Genomic DNA, 16,796 nt, shown 5'->3' on the forward strand with positions numbered 1-16,796 from the left:
AGTGCTGAACACTCTAAATAGTAATAGTAGAGTCAGTGGGTTATGTTGGTTTTTTCTAGGTAGATGATCATATCATCTGCAAATGACAGGTTTGACTCTTTCCAATATTTGTGTGTGTGTGTGTGTGTGTATCCTTTTTTTCAGGAGCATTCTTATTTCATTGGTATGGACCTATAAAAGTTGAATAGCAGAGTTGGGTGGCAAATACCATTCTTTCTGACTCTAATGGGAATACTTCTGTCCATCATTAAGTATGAGTTTGTTATGATTTTGTGGTAGACACCCTCTATTCCTTTATTAAGTTAAGGAAGTTTCTAATTCTAGTTTACTGAGTTTTTAATCATGAGTGTCTCAAGTTTTATCAAATGCCTGTTTGTCATTTTCTGAGATGATAATGTGGTTGTTTCATTGTTTTAAAAGTTTCCAACATTGAAAGCTTTTAAAACAGTGAACTAATGTTTCATTCCTCAGATAAACCCTACTTTGCCACGATGTATTATTCTTCTTTTAATACAAAGTAGATTCTAGTTGCTAAAATTTGGCCTAAGATTGTTACATCTATGTTCATAAGTGAGATTAGTCTAAAGTGTTCTTCTTGTCTTGGGCTCCTCTTGTCTAGTTTTGGGATCAGGATTATTTTATTAAGTTATAAAATGAGTTGGATTTTTTTCTCTTTTTTGGAAAGAAAATATAGCATAATAATTAAGAACATGGCTCTGTAGCCAGATGCTTTGGTTGGAATCCTGATTTGCCACTATCTTGATGTCTAGCACTATCAGTTACTTTCACCTATTTTTGAACCATATATAAATGGAGCCATATAGTGTGTACTCTTTTGGGTCTAGTTTCTTTCAATCAGTATTATGTTTGTGAGGTTCATCCGTGTGGTTACATGAAGCAATAGTTTAGAAATTCTCATTGCTGTATAGTATTCCATTGTCTGAATATACCACAGTTTGTTTATTCATTCTACTATTAAGAGATAATTTCAGTTTTTAAAAGGCTTTTACAAATTGTGCTGCTATGAATATTCTTGTTGTTGTGAACATATGTACATTTGTTGGATACATACCTGGGGGTGGAATACGTATGTATATATGTTCAGCTTTAATAGATAATGCCAACAATTTTCCTAAAGTGTCTTTACTGCCTCTCACTCCACATCCTTGCCAATACTTAATAATGTCTGCCTTGTTCATTTTTGCCATTCTGGTAAGTGTGTAGTAGTATTGCATTGTGACTTTAATTTCCATTTTGTTGACCACTAATAAAGTTGAAAACCTTTTCATATTTTTTTTTTAGTTCTAGCATGTTATTATTATATGAATAGCATCCGTATTATACATGGATATAGTCCGTGGATTAAACCCTATGTTCATAGCCCCAAAATTAAAGTCAAATAATCAGGATGTTTTTATTTAGATCCATAACATGTGTATAACAATTTATTAGGTTGTATTAGTTAAAATTACACTTGGTTGAGAACCAAGCAAAAACTCTAAAAATAATGCCTTCAGCAAAGTTAAAGTTTAATTCTTCATCATGGAAAAATAGTAAATGGGTAGACAGTAAATGGCTGTTATTAGGGAAATAGGTATCTTATATCTTATTGCTCCATTTACAGGGTCTCCAAATAGTCCAAGATGGATGTTAAAATTTCAGACATAAAATGATTTTCTAAACAGCAAATGGAAGGAAGTTAAAAAAACCCAAAACCTTCCTTTTAAGGAATCTCCCTGGTTGTACATATAACCTTTTCATAAATGTCTTATTGGCTAGCAATTATATGGTAACAACTAGCTGCAAGAGATACTAAGAAATATTTTAGCTTACAGGCAACCTACCAGCTAAAAATTAGCTTCTGTTTACTAAGAAAGATACTTAAAGGATATTGAGAGCAGCATCTTTCATACAGGAAGTGGTAGAGAGAACTCAAAGAAGTAAAAGCCGCAGTCCCTATTCATAAGAGAATTTCAAATGTATTGAGTAGTAAAGACTGTAATGTAAGATTCAGCCAGAAAGTACAAAGAATAAACATTGTGATAGGAAATTTAAGGGACCTAGGAACTCATGAAAGGGGCAACCTGGACAGAAACAGAAAATATAACATAGGCACAGAATAAACATTAATTGAATGAATGAATAGGTAATTGAAAAAGTAAATGAGCATTTGGCTAATTTTTTTTTTCAGTTGAGAACAACTGAAAATCACACAATACTGTGAGGGAGATACTTTAACATTTAATTGCTTATAATGACGGGTTATACTTTGGGGGATTAGTGCAATAACATATATATAATCAATTATACACCTTGTATTAATAAACATTCTTTTTGAAGTTTGTACTCCTGTCTTTTTCAAAAGGGATAAAAGTAGAATGTTTCCAGTATCTTACGGATGTTGCGAGGCATTAGATAATTAAAAAATATTCCAATTGCGCAAAATCCCCCCTTCCCTAAATGCAACAACATTTCCAAAGCTTATAGGTATTGTGTATTTACAGATAAGGCCAACCTCCCACCATGCAGAAAGATAATAATGAAAAATGACTTTAAAAACAACACCCATTCATCTTTGTGATATATCCAGGAGGGAAGTAACTACTGGCATAAACTATAAATTATATGAAGGGCGACATATGCAAGATGGACTAGGAGGAAAAGTCCAGGACCACATGGCTGCATGGATGAATTCTACCACTCAGAGAAAAATTAATACCAATCCTTGTTAGGCGCTTCCAAAACACAGAAGAGGGAGCACTTCCAAACTCATTTTATGAGGCCAGCATCACTCTGATATGAAAGCCTGACAAGGATACCACAAGAAAAGAGTACTACAGGCCAATATCCCTAATGAACAGAAATGCAAAAATCTTTAATAAAATACTAGCAAACTGAATTCCACAGCACATTGAAAGGATTATACACCATGAACAACTGGGATTTATCCCTGGGATATAAGGATGTTTCAACATATGCAAATCAATCAATATGATACACCACATTAATAGAATGAAAGATAAAAACCACATGATCATCTCAATTGATGCAGAGAAAGCACTGTAAAAACTCTCAACAAAACAGGTATAGGAGGAACTTACCTCCATGCAATAAAGGCCATATATGAAAAGTCCACAGCTAACATCATAATCAGTGGGGGGAAAAATGAAAGCTTTCCCTCCAAGATCCAGTACAAGGCAAAGATACCCACTCTTTCCACTTCTATTCAACATAATACTGGAAATCTTAGCCAGAGCAGTTAGTCAAGGAAAATAAATAAAAGGCATCCAAATCAGAAGTAAAATTTATCTCTGCTTGCAGATGACATGATAATATGTGCAGATAACCCTAAAGACTCAACAAAAAAGCTGTTAGAACTAATAAATTTGGTAAAGTTGAAGAATACAAAATCAACGTACAAAAATTAGTCTTGTTTCTATACACAAACAATGAACTATCCAAAAAGGAAATTAAGAAAGCAATCCTGTTCACAATAGCAACAAAAATAATAAAATGCTTATGAGTAAAGTCAAAGACATATATACCCACTGAAAATTATAAAAACATTCATGAATGAAATTAAAGAGGACACAGATAAATGGAAAGACATCTTGTGTTCATGGATTAAAAGAATTAATATTGTTAAAATGTTGTTAAAGTGATCTAAAGAGTCAATGCATTCCCTATCAAAATGTCAATGGCATTATTTTTTTACAGAAATAAGAAAAACTCCTAAAATTCATATGGGATCACAAAAGACCCCGAATAGCCAAAGCAATCCTGAGGAAGAAGAATGAAGATGGAGGCATCACATTTCCTGATTTCAAATGATATTACAAAGCTACAGTATTCAAAACATCATGGTATTGGCACAAGAAACAGACACATAGATCAATGGAACAGAAATGAACCCATACACCCATGGTCAACTGATCTTTGACAAGAGTGCCAAGAATACACAATAAAACCAAGAAATGATTGTGGGGGGACTTTGTATCCACTTCAAGAAAAATGAAATTGGACCTTTTACTCACACCATATACAAAAAGTCAACTCAAAATGGATTAAAGACTTAAATGTAAGATCTAAACCCATAAAACTCCTAGAAGACAACATAGGGAAAAAGCTTTTTGGCACTGGTTTTGGCAATGAATTTTTATTTGATATGGCAAGAAAAGCAAACATAGACAAGTAGGATTGCATCAAACTAAAAAGCTCTGGGACTTCCCTCATGGCACAGTGGTTAAGAATCCGCCTGCCAATGCAGGGGACACGGGTTCAAGCCCTGGTCTGGGAAGATCCCACATGCCGCGGAGCAACTAGGCCCATGCACCACAACTACTGAGCCTGTGCTCTGGAGCCCATGTGCCACAACTACTGAAGCCCGCGCACCTAGAGCCTGTGCTCTGCAACAAGAGAAGCCACTGCAATGAGAAGCCCATGCACTGCAACGAAGAGTAGCCCCTGCTCACTGCAACTAGAGAAAGCCTGCGCACAGCAAGGAAGACCCAACGCAGCCAAAAATAAATAAAAAGCTTCTGCACAGCGAAGGAAACGTCAACAGAGTAAACAGGCAGCCTATGGAATGGGAGAAAATATTTGCAAACCGTGTATCTGATAAGGAGTGAATATCTAAAATATACAAGGAACTCAGTAACAAAAAACCCAAATAACTCTATTAAGAAGTGGGCAAAGGACCTGAATAGACATTTCTCAAAAAAAAAAAAAAAAACACATACAGATGGCCAACAGGTATATGAAAAGGTACTCAACATCATCAGTCATCAGGGATGTGTGCAAACACACACAAACGAACACACAGTGGAATATTCAGCCCCCAAAAGAAGGAAATCCTACCATTTGCGACAACATGGGTTAACCTGGAGTGAAATAAGCCAGTCACAGAAGGATAAATACTGCATGATTCCACTTATATGAGGAATCTAAAGTAATCAAACACATAGAACCAGAAAGTAGAATGGTGGTTGCCAGGGGCTGAGGGGAGGGAGAAATGGGGAGATGATGGTTAAAGTTTCAGTTATTCAGGATGAGTAAGTTCTAGACGTCTAATATACAACAGTGTGACTGTAGTCAACAATACTGTGTTGTGTTCTTGAAATTTGCTAAGAGGGTAAATCTTAAGTGTTCTCACCACCGTGCCCCTCCCCACCAAAAACGGCAACTGTGTGAGGGGATGGATATATTAGTTTGATTGTGGTGATTATTTCACAATATATATCAAAACATTAAGTAGTACACCTTAATTATATACAATTTTCATTTGTCAATTATACCTCAGTAAATCTGAAAAAAAATTACATGCAAGATGAGAGCTCAAACATAAATAAAAGGTAACAGAAGCAGAATTAGGATGTGAAAGCCTCTTTGTTTTTTCAGTCTCCATTTTTCAGGAAGAGAAAAAAACAGTAGCTGTTTCACTAGATGAAAAGCAAATACGGGAACTGCAAAAGTGGGATACTGCATCTCGTGTTCTCATTTTTGAAAGTGTCTACAACTGCTTATTAATTCCTCTAGGTAACTGTCTGTTCTTGTTGATGATATTATTCTTTATGGATGATTGGTGATTACTGTTAATTGAAGTACAGAGCACTGCTTTTCTCTGACCTCCAGAATGCTGTAGCGGAAACATTTTAAGTATGAAGAACAAATTTATTTTTGTAACATGGTGAAGATTAGAGACCTGAAAAAATCTATTTTTAGCTGGAAACTTATTCTCCGTGTTCTACAAGTTTTAGGCTGTGTTTCTCATTGCATTCTCAATAAATGGTGCTGATCTTGTAAAGGAAAAATGCTGTCAGAATGCAAGAAAAGAGAATAATTGAATTCTCAGTCATTACAGCCTAAAGTACTTGAAAAGGTCATTGAGTGTCCTTCAGAAACTTGAGTCTGTAGAAATAAAGGGGCTCATCCAAGACCATGTGGCTGGGCAAGAGCAAGGCCAGTGCTCATTCTGTGTCCCCTTTTAAGAATGTCAAATCCCGAATCTATTTAACTTAAGAAGTCATGGACAAGATTACCAAAGTCCTCACTAGAAGCACTGTTTGAATTCCTGAGCCTTATCCTTGTTTTATCTGCACTCTGCTTTTGAATTTTTCTTCTGCCTTTATTGGGTTACATAGGATCTAGAACCTACATATAAATCAGGCATAGGGCTGACATCACCACAATCAAGGTAATAGACATATCCAACACCTCCAAAGTTTCCTTGTGTTGTCTTTGTTTTGTTTCATATAATTTTGTTTTTGTGGTAAGAAGACAATGTGAGATCTACCCTCAGCAAATTTTGAAATGCACAATACTGTATGCCCATTGAATAGCTACTCCTCTTTCCCCTACCCACATCCACTGGCAACCACTATCGTATGGTCTGCTTCTTTGAGTTTGACTATTTTAGATTCATCATATAAGTAGCATCATGTGTATATGTCAATCCCAATCTCCCAATTTATCCCTCCCCCCTTTCCCCCCTGGTAACCATAAGTTTGTTTCCTACATCTGTGACTCTATTTCTGTTTAGGAGTTCCCTATGTATTTTGGATATTAACTCTATTAGATATATGGTTTGCAAATATTTGATACCAGTTCTTAATTTTAATATGTATAATTTTTTCCCATTTTGGAGCTCTTTGTGTTCTGTTTAAGAAAATTTTTCCTACCCGAAGCTCATTCAGACGTTCTCCTTTTTACCTAAAAGTTTCATTATTTTACCTTTCACATTTATATCTATAATACACCTGGATTTGATTTTTGTGTATGGTCTGAAGCAGGGGGTCAAGATTCATTTTCTTTTTCACATGGATGTCCATTGAGTCAGAATCGTTAATAGAAAAGACCGTTTTTTGTCATCAGTCAGGCATTTGTTTATGTGTTGATGTTTCTGGATTCTTTACTTGGTCTATCCTTGGTTTGTTGTCTGTCCTTGTACCAGTACTACACTGTCTTGATATTGTAGCTTTACAACAGGTCTTGACATGTGGTAATATTGGGTTGGCCAAAACGTTCATTCGGTTTTTTTCCATAAGATGGCTCTAGTAGCGTTTAGTTGTCTTTAACTTCATTCGAAACAATTTTGTTAGATTGCATTGTGACAGCTGTCATATCAGCATGCATTAAAAAAATTTATCAAAATTGGTGAATTTTTGTGTAGCCATTTTAATATTGAAGATGGAAGAAAGAAGCAATATTTTCAGCATATTATGCTTTACTATTTCAAGAAAGGTAAAAATGCAATTGAAATGCAAAAAAAGATTTGTGCAGTGTATGGAGAAGGTGCTGTGACTGATCAAACGTGTCAAAAGTGGTCTGCGAAGTTTCCTGCTGGAGATTTCTCACTGGATGATGCTCCATGGTCGGGTAGACCAGTTGAAGTTGATAGCCATCAAATCGAGACATTAATTGAGAACAGTCAATGTTACACCCATGCAGTAGACAGCCAACATACTCAAAATGTCCAAATCAAGTGTTGAAAATCATTTGCACCAGTTTGGTCATGTGAATCGCTTTGATGTTTGGGTTCCACATAAGTTAAGCAGAAAAAACCTTGACCATATTTCCACATGCGATTCTCTACTGAAACGTAATGAAAACGTTCCGTTTTTAAAACAAATTGTGATCGGTGATGAAAAGTGGATACTGTACAATAATGTGGAATGGAAAAGATCGTGGGGCAAGCGAAATGAACCACCATCAACCACACCAAAGGCCGGTCTTCATCCAAAGAAGGTGATGTTGTGTATATGGTGGGATTGGAAGGGAGTCCTCTATTATGAGCTCCTTCTGGAAAACAAGACGATTAATTCCAACAAGTACTGCTCCCAATTAGACCACTGAAAGCAGCACTCGAGGTAAAGTGTCCAGAATTATTAAACAGAAAATGCATAATCTTCCATCAGGGTAATGCAAGACCACATGTTTCTCTGATGACCAGGCAAAAACTATTACAGCTTGGCCGGGAAGTTCTGATTCATCTGCCGTATTCACCAGACATTGCACCTTTGGATTTCCATTTGTTTCAGTCTTTACAAAAATTCTCTTAATGGAAAAAATTTCAGTTCCCTGGAAGACTGTAAAAGGCACCTGGAACAGTTCTTCGCTCAAAAAGATAAAAAGTTTTGGGAAGATGGAGTTATGAAGTTGCCTGAAAAATGGCAGAAGTTAGTGGAACAAAATGGTGAACACGTTGTTCAATAAAGTTCTTGGTGAAAATGAAAAATGTGTCTTTTATTTTTAACTTTAAAAATGGAAGGAACTTTTTGGCCAACCCAATACATGAGTCCTCCAGCTGTGTAATTCTCAAATGTTGCCTTAGCTATTCTTAGCCCTTTGCATTTCTACATAAATTGCAGAATTTGTCTTCTCAGTATCCACAGGAAAAAGACCTGCTGGGGTTTTGATTTGGATTGCTTTAAGTCTATAGCTCAATTCAGGGAAAAATGACATTTTTTAAGTGAGGTCTTCCACTCCATGAGCATGTTATATCCCTCCTTTTGTGTGGGTCTTTAATTTCTCTCAGTAATATGTTATAATTTTCAGTATAGAGGCCTTGTACCTCTTGTTGGATTTTTTCCTAGTTATTTCATCTTTATTTTAAAAATACTGTAAAGCTATTATAAATGGACTAATTTTTTAAAGTTCATTTCCTATTTTTTGCTAGTATATATGAATTAAATGGATTTGTTTATGTTGGTCTTATGCCCAGTGACCTTGCTAATTTTCTTATTAATTCTAATAGTGTGTGGGTTTTTATAATCTTCTACAAACACAGTCAGGTCATTTTTGAATAATCACAATTTTATGTCTTCCTTTTTAATCTGCATGCCTTTTCTTTTATTGCCTTACTAAATTTGCTAGGACTTTCAGGGATGATATTAGGCATCCTTTTTTATTCCCAAGTTCAGAGAGACAGTTTTTAATAATTCACCAATAAGTGATGTTTATTGTAGATTTTTGACAGATATTCTTTATCTGTTTAAGAAAATTCCTCTCTTAGCTATATTTTAGCTATGTTTTATTTTATTATTGTACTAGTTGTATGCTCTGGGACAGGCTATATCAGACTGGAGTTTCTCTTCCTTAACCATCTTGGCCTCATGCCTTCTGAGGGTGTAGATCTTTCATCAGTATTTAAATCTCTTCTTTGGTTTCTGTTTTTTTTCAGGTTTTCTACTTCTCCTTGAGTCAATTATGGTAATTTATATTTCCTAGAAAATTGTCGGTTTCATCTAAGTTTTCCATTTTTTTTTTGACTTGAGGAAATATGTAGTTTTATTTTTTAAATGTTTTATTTTCTTTGTAGCATTTATCACTAATGTAATTTAATTTTTCATTCATTATTTATGGTCTCTCCACTATATTGTTGTCTCTATGACTGTGGGGACTGTGTCATGGCCTGCCACATAGTAGCCATTCAGTAAATATTTCTTGAGTGGATGATTGTGTGATCTCTCTTTAAGTATGTCCCCTTTTCCATTGCTAATGCTGTTTACTTGTTTTTTCTCTTTTTTCTTGATTGTCTTTCCAGAGGCTTATCTATTTTGTTGGTCTTTTCAAAGGACCCACTTTAGGTTCTCTTGATCAACTCAATTTCTTTGCTTTCTTTTTTAAAAATAGTCTGCTTTTCCCTTTATTAATTTCTTCATTGTATTTTCTGTATGTTTTATTATTGCTGCATTGTTCTTCTTATTGTTATCCTTATTCTAAATTCTTGAGATGAAAACTAATTTACTTTCTGTCTCCCTTGCTTTCTAACAAATACATTTAAGGCCATATATTTTCTTCCTCACTTTGGCTCCATTACATAGGTTTTGTTGTATAGTAGTTCCAGTGGTTTTTTTTAAGTTCTAACTCATTTGTGTTTTCTGTTTTTATTTTCTCTTCAACTCAAGAGTTATTTAGAAATGCATTTAAAACGTCCAGATGTGTAGATCTGGGCCAGGTTGGGGGGGATATTTTTTGCTATTATGTTCATTTTTAACACTACATTATGGTAATTGTGGCCTGTGTGATATCAGCTTTATGGAAATTTTTTGATACTTCCTCTGTTACCTAGAACGGGGATCCACAAACTACAGCTTGTAGGCTACATGGGCCTGGTGCCTATTTTGGAAATCAAGTTTTATTGGAACACAGCCACACCCATTTGTTTACATACTACCTATGACTGCTTTCCAGCTACAACTGCAAAGCTGAGTGGCTGTAATAGAGACTCTGTGGCCCATACAGCTTGAAACATATACTGTTTGGCCTTTCCATTAAAAAGGTTGCTGACCCCTGACTTCAAACATGGTCAATTTTTGTAACTTTTTCATATGAATTGAAAAATATGTATATTGTCTCTTGAGTAAAAGTCCCTTATAGCCTTGTTAGAATAAGCTTGTTAAGTTGTGTTATACTGATCCTTATATCCTTCCTCATTGAGAGAGATATGTATAAACCTCCCATCATAACTAAATTTGTCTATTTCCTATATTTTAGTCAGGGTTAGCCTTATATATTTTGAAGCTGTATTGTTAGTGCATAAAGAATGTATAAAGGTCCATAACTTTTATATTGTCCTGGTATATTTTTCCTTCATAAAATATGAAGTAGCCCTCTTTGTCCCATTTATTTATGCATATATTTATACATGCCTTGAATTCTTTCTTTGTAAAGCATGTTACTATTCCTGTTTGGATTAGGTTCAACTACATATATTAGGAAAAAATAATAAATAAAATTAGTTTAAAGAGGAAAGATTTTTTCTTGGGTAGAAGAAGTCTGGAGATAGGTATTCAAGGGCTCTGCGATACTATCAGGGACCCAGGCTCCTATCTTCTGCTTCACCATCTCGGTGTATGGTTTCCATCCTAAGGTCCCCTCATGGTCCACGAGACTTCTGGAGCTCCAGCCAGCACATCTCCATTGAGGGCCAGAAGGAAGAGGAAAGGTAGGAGGGCAAAAATGGGCTGGTCCCAGCTCTGCCAATTTCTAATAAGTGACCTTCCCAGAAAGCCCCAGAAAACAATTCAATTTTCATCTCATTGGCAGAATTTAGTCAAGTGGCCACACCTAAGCTTCCAGGGAGGCCTGTCAGATAGCTCTGTCTGCTAAAAATTGGCATCGTTACCAAGGACATTTGGATTAGGACAGCTAGCAACTTCTGCCACTCCCTGTTTGTTGCATGTTGTAGTTCTTGTTAATATCATTTTCCTGTTATAACTTTCTCCATCCCTTTATTCTCAACCTTCCTCAGTTATTTTGTTTCAGGTATGTCTCTTTTAAATAGAATATAGCAAGATCTTGAGTTACTTGGTTTTAAACAATCAGAACATCTGTCTATTAATAGGTGAGTGTAATGCATTCATTTTATTATCATTGCTGGTATATGTGGCAGTATTCCTGCCATTATTTTTTTCTGCTTTCTTTGTGCCATACTTTCTGTTTAATTCTTTTTACCTCTCCTTCCATTTGTTACTCTGATTGAGTTTTCCATTACCTGTTTTTTCAATTTTAGACATTGTCCTTACTGTTTTGATTCTTTTAGATAATACTCTTAATGTTTTACAACATTGTTTTGAAATAATTTCAGATTTACAGAAAAGTTGCAAGAATAGTACAAAGGATTCCTGTGTACCCTTCACCCATATCCCCCAAATGTCAGAATTTTATCATATTTCTGAATAATTTTTCCTGAACCATTTGAGGATAAGTTACACAAATGATGTCCCTTCAGTGGATATTTCCTAAAGAACAAGGACATTCTCTTACATGACAATAATAAAATAATATCAGGAAATTAAAATTCATATAATACTGTATCTGATCCATAGATGGTATTCTAATTTCATCAGTTTTCCTAATAACATCCCTTACCGTACGAAAAAACAAAACAAAAAAACCCTTATCCTGGTCCAGGATGCAGACCAGGTTCACACATTGCACATAATTGTCATGACTTTTTAGTCTCCTTTGATTGGAAACAGTTCCTGTGTCTTTTGTGACCTTAATATTTTTGAAGACTGCAGGCCAGTTATTTTGGAAAAACGTCCCTCGTTTTGGATTTGTTTATGTTTTATCATAATTATATGGAGATTATATACTTTGGCAATAACACCACAAAAGTGATGTTGTGTTCTTCTCAGTGATTTGTTTTAGGAGGCACATGATATCAATTTGTCCCTTCATATGTGATTGCAACTTTGACCATGCCCTTAAGGAAGTGTCTATGAGGTTTTCCACTATAAATTTTTTCCTTTGAAATTAGTAAGTATCTTCTGGGGAGTTTTAGCATTCATCAATGATCCTTTCCTAATTATTTATTATTAAGATGGTTATCAAAGGCAATGGTCTAATTCCATCATTCCGTCTACATTTACTAGTTAGCATTCTATTCCAGGGAAGGGCTTTTCCTTCTTCCCATTTGTTTATTTTTTCGTTCATTTATTTATATTAGTGTGGACACCTGGATTCTTATTTTGCCCATATGTTCTAACCCATTATTGTCATTAGCTACTTTGAGACACATAGTAGGCACACACAGTGGAAGCCCCTCCCATGTTCTATTGACATGTTCCCATCATTTTTTGAGTACTACCTGATTTTCTGGCACAAGAATATGTTTCAGCTTCATCTCCTCCTTTCCTGCATTCAGCCCTGGATTCAGCATTTCTTCAAGGATCCCTGGTTCCCTTACTTTTTTTAACAGTTCTATTGAGGTATAATTGACATACAATAAACTACATGTTTAAAGTATACAATTTGATAAGTTTTGACAAATACACACCTATATACACCATCACCACAATCAAGATAATGAACATATCCTTCACCCCTCAAGTTTTCTTTGTGCCCCTTTGTAATTCCTCCCCCTTGCCACTTCATATCCCTTCCTTAACCCCTGACCTGCTGTCAATATAGATTACTCTGCATTTTCTAGAAATATATATGTATATATATACATATATATATATATAGAATATGTACTCTTTGTTACCTTTCAAACAACAGAATTATTTTGAGATTCATCCAAATTATAGCATGTATCATTATTTTTATTACAGAGTAGTATTAAATGATATAATTATTACCACAATTTTTTTATCCATTCACCTGTTGATAGACATTTGAGTTACTTGCAGTTTTTGTCTACTACAAATAAAGCTGCTTTGAACATTTGTGTACAAGTCTTTGTATTGGATATATGCTCTCTCTTCCCTTGGAGAAATACCTAGGAGCAGACTGGCTGAATCATATGGTAGGTGTATATTTAACTTTTTAAGAAATTACCAGGGGCTGTTTTCCAAAACAGCCTGCTGGGATTTTTTATTGGGATTATATTGACTCTATTGATCATTTTGGGGAGAATTGACATCTTAAAAATATTGAGTCTTCCAGTCCATGAACATGGTATATCTCTCCATTTATTTAGGTCTTTAATTCTCTCAACAATTTTTTGTAGTTTTCAGTATACGGGTCTTGCATATCTTTTGTCAGACTTATCCCTACACATTTCATACGTTTATCCTACTGTTCTATTGTTTTAATTTCATTTTCCTATTGTTCATTGCTGCTATATAAAAATACATTTGATTTTTATATATTGAGTTTGTATCCTACAACTTTGATAGATTCACTTGTTAATTTTAGTAGTTTTTTTGAAGAGTCCATTGGATTACCTACATAGGTCATCATCTGTAAATAGAGGCAGTTTTACTTCTTTCTTTCCAATCTGGATGCTTATGTTTATTTTTGTCACCTTACCACATTCATTGGAACCTCTAATAAGCTGTCGAATACAGTTTAATGACAGTGAGAGCAGTCACGGTAGGCTTGTTCTTGATCTTTGGAGATATCATTCAATTTTTCACCATTAAGTATGATGTTACCTGAAGGTTTTTCATAGGTTCTCTCATCAGTTTGAGGAAGTTTCCTTCTATTCCTAGTTTGCTGAGAGTTTTCTATTTCATCAATCATAGATGTTGTATTTTATCAAATGCTTATTCTATAAAAATCTATTTAGATGATCATATAGTTTTTTTTTTCTTTTTCAGTCTGTTAATATTGATGAATTACACTGATTTTTTGATTGCTAAACCAACCTTGCATTCCTGGAATAAACCCCATGAATAATGATGAATTATCCATTTTATGTATTGCTGGATTTGATTTGCTAAAAATTTATTAAGAATTTTTGCATCTGTATACACAAGGGATATTAGTTTGTGGTTTTCAATTTTGGAAAGTCTTTCTATGGCTTTGGTGTCAGAGAAATGCAGGCTTCAGAAAATGAGTTAGATAGTATAGCCTTCTTTTCAATTTAATGGGAGAGTTTGGGTAGAATTGATATTCTTTCTTCCTTAAGTATTTGGTAGAATTCACCGTTCAAGCTTTCTGGGCCTGGAGGCTTCTTTGTGGGAACCTTTTTATTTATTTAATAGATATAGGGCTATTCATGTTATCTATTTCTTCTTGAGTGAGCTTTGGTAATTTGTGTCTTTTAAGGTACTTACTCATTTTATCTAAGTAGTTGAATATACTGGCATAAAGTTGTTCATAATATTTTATCCTTTATTATATGTAAAATCTATAGTAATGTCATCTCTGACTCCTATGTTGGTAATTTGCATCTTCTTTCTCATTTCTATATTGGTAATTTGTGTCTCTTCTGATAAGTCTGGCTAGAGGTGTAACAGTTTTACTGCATATCTCAAAGAATCATCTTTGGTTTCACTCATTTTCTCTCTTTTTCCATTTATGTCAACTCTGATCTGTGTTATTTCCTTCCTTTTGCTTACTTTGAACTTCCTTCAGTCTTCTTTTTCTAGTTTTTTAAAAGGTGGATGGAAGCTGAGATCCATTATTTGAGGCCTATCTTTTCATATAAATGTTGAGCGCTATAAATTTCCTTCCCTACGTACTGTTTTAGTTGTATCCCACAAATTTTGGTATGCTTTCATTTTTATTAAGTTCAAAATACTTTCTAATTTTTCTTTTGACTTCTTCATTGATCCACAAGTATTTAAAAGTATGTTATTTAGTTTCTAAATACTTGGGGTTTTCATGATATTTTTCTGTTATTGATGTTTAATTTAATTCCATTGTGGTCAGAAAAAATACTTTTTGTGACTTGAATCCTACTAAAATTATTTAAAACGTTTTGTTTAATTATATTTTGTTTATTTAATTTTTATATAAATTTCTTTACTTATTTTTGGCCACACTGGGTCTTCCTTGCTGCACACAGGCTTTCTCTAGTTGCAGTGAGTGGGGGCTACTCTTTGTTGCGGTGCGTGGGCTTCTCATTGCGGTGGCCTCTGTTGTTGCAGAGCATGGGCTCTAGGCATGCGGGCTTCAGTAGTTGTGGCACGTGGGCTCAGTAGTTGCAGCTTATGGGCTCTAGAGCACAGGCTCAGTAGTTGTGGCACCTGGGCTTAGTTGCTCTGCAGCATGTGGGGTCTTCCCGGACCAGGGCTCGAACCCGTGTCCCCTGCATTGGCAGGCGGGTTCTTAACCACTGTGCCACCAGGGAAGTCCTAATTTTTAAAATTGAAGTATAATTGACCTACAATACTATGTTAGTTCCAGGTGCACAACACAGTGATTCAATAATTCTATACCTTACAAAACAATCACCACGATAAGTCAAGTTACCATCTGTCACCATACAAAGTTATTATAATATTATTGATTGTGTTCCCCATGCCATACATTGAGAATGTTTTATGACCCAGAATGTGGTCTATATAGGTAACTTTTCTGTGTACACCTGAAAAAGATATGTATTTTGCTGTTGGGTAGAGTATGCTTAGAAATATCAATTAGGTTAAGTTTTTTTTAAGTTAATCAAAATCTCTTTATTGTTTCTCATTTAGAGATATAAAGGGCAAAACCAATAAAAATAAAGACATTTACTCAACTTAACAGCTGGTATGCAGTCTGAGATTGTATAGCACTAATTACTCAGAAGGCTGCCTAAGATAGTAATTGCCCTTCTCTCTTCAATACTGATTTTTTTCCCTTCCAATTCATCCCTTAAATATTTCCAGTACAGATTTTTCCCTCCCCAGCTCATTCTTTAAATATAATTTACTCTGTGGTAATAAGAAGACTTAGCAGACTGGAATACACATTTTGTGAAAAATAAAGGAAGAGAAAAGCTTTGCCCTTAAGACATTTTTGTTGTTGTTGTTAAAATACAACACATACACAGGTGACAGAATGCCAGCAAATATACAGGTGCAAATGTGAACATTGTGCTCATTTCTTAGGCACAAGGAAAAAGAAAAGAGTGGAAATTTTATTTTAAACCAAGCTAGAATGTTTCTTTTTTTAGTCTCATGCTTTATATTTTTGTTTGTTTTTACTAATAATTTTTCTATAAGAATGAGTTTTTAAAACTTCATGTATACAACAAACCTAGGTACAACAATACCTATGTAGTATTCTTGCCAGACCTGGGTGTAATAATAAAATATTCAAATCCAAAATGTGGCACATTCTACAAGATCACTGGCCTGAACCTTGAAAAAAATCAATGACTAGGAATAAGGAGACTCATATAAATCAAGATGTTTTATAATGTAGTTCAAGTCTTTACTTTTACTGGCATTTGTGTGCACTGTTCTATCAGTTTTTGAAGGAAGGGTATTGACATCTCTATAATTGTAGATTTGTCTATTTTCCTCATGATTCTATCAGTTTTTTATTTATAGCTTCTGAAGCTCTGTTATTGTGTGCCTACATGTTTAGGACTGTTATGTATTTTTTATGGTTTTTTTTTTTTTTTTTTTTTTTTTTTT

General features: G+C 34.6%; 1 protein-coding gene across 4 annotated transcripts in view; it reads left to right on the top strand.

Moving 5' to 3' along the window:
• The window catches only part of BRCC3 (BRCA1/BRCA2-containing complex subunit 3), a 76,715-nt gene that overhangs the window by 38,899 nt on the left and 21,020 nt on the right, over positions 1-16,796 (top strand). For 3 of the 4 annotated variants that reach the window (XM_027099678.1, XM_027099679.1, XM_027099681.1), the window contains one exon: positions 10,871-10,945. The exons of the other annotated variant lie outside the window; for it this stretch is intronic. In XM_027099678.1, the coding sequence (XP_026955479.1) occupies positions 10,871-10,945 (75 nt within the window). The remainder of the gene's footprint in view (positions 1-10,870; positions 10,946-16,796) is intronic. 4 annotated transcript variants of the gene reach the window in all.

Source organism: Aethalodelphis obliquidens, unplaced genomic scaffold, assembly GCF_003676395.1.
Source record: "Aethalodelphis obliquidens isolate GAN/ISIS:26980383/991018 unplaced genomic scaffold, ASM367639v1 scaffold136, whole genome shotgun sequence".
Lineage (NCBI taxonomy): Eukaryota > Metazoa > Chordata > Mammalia > Artiodactyla > Delphinidae > Aethalodelphis > Aethalodelphis obliquidens.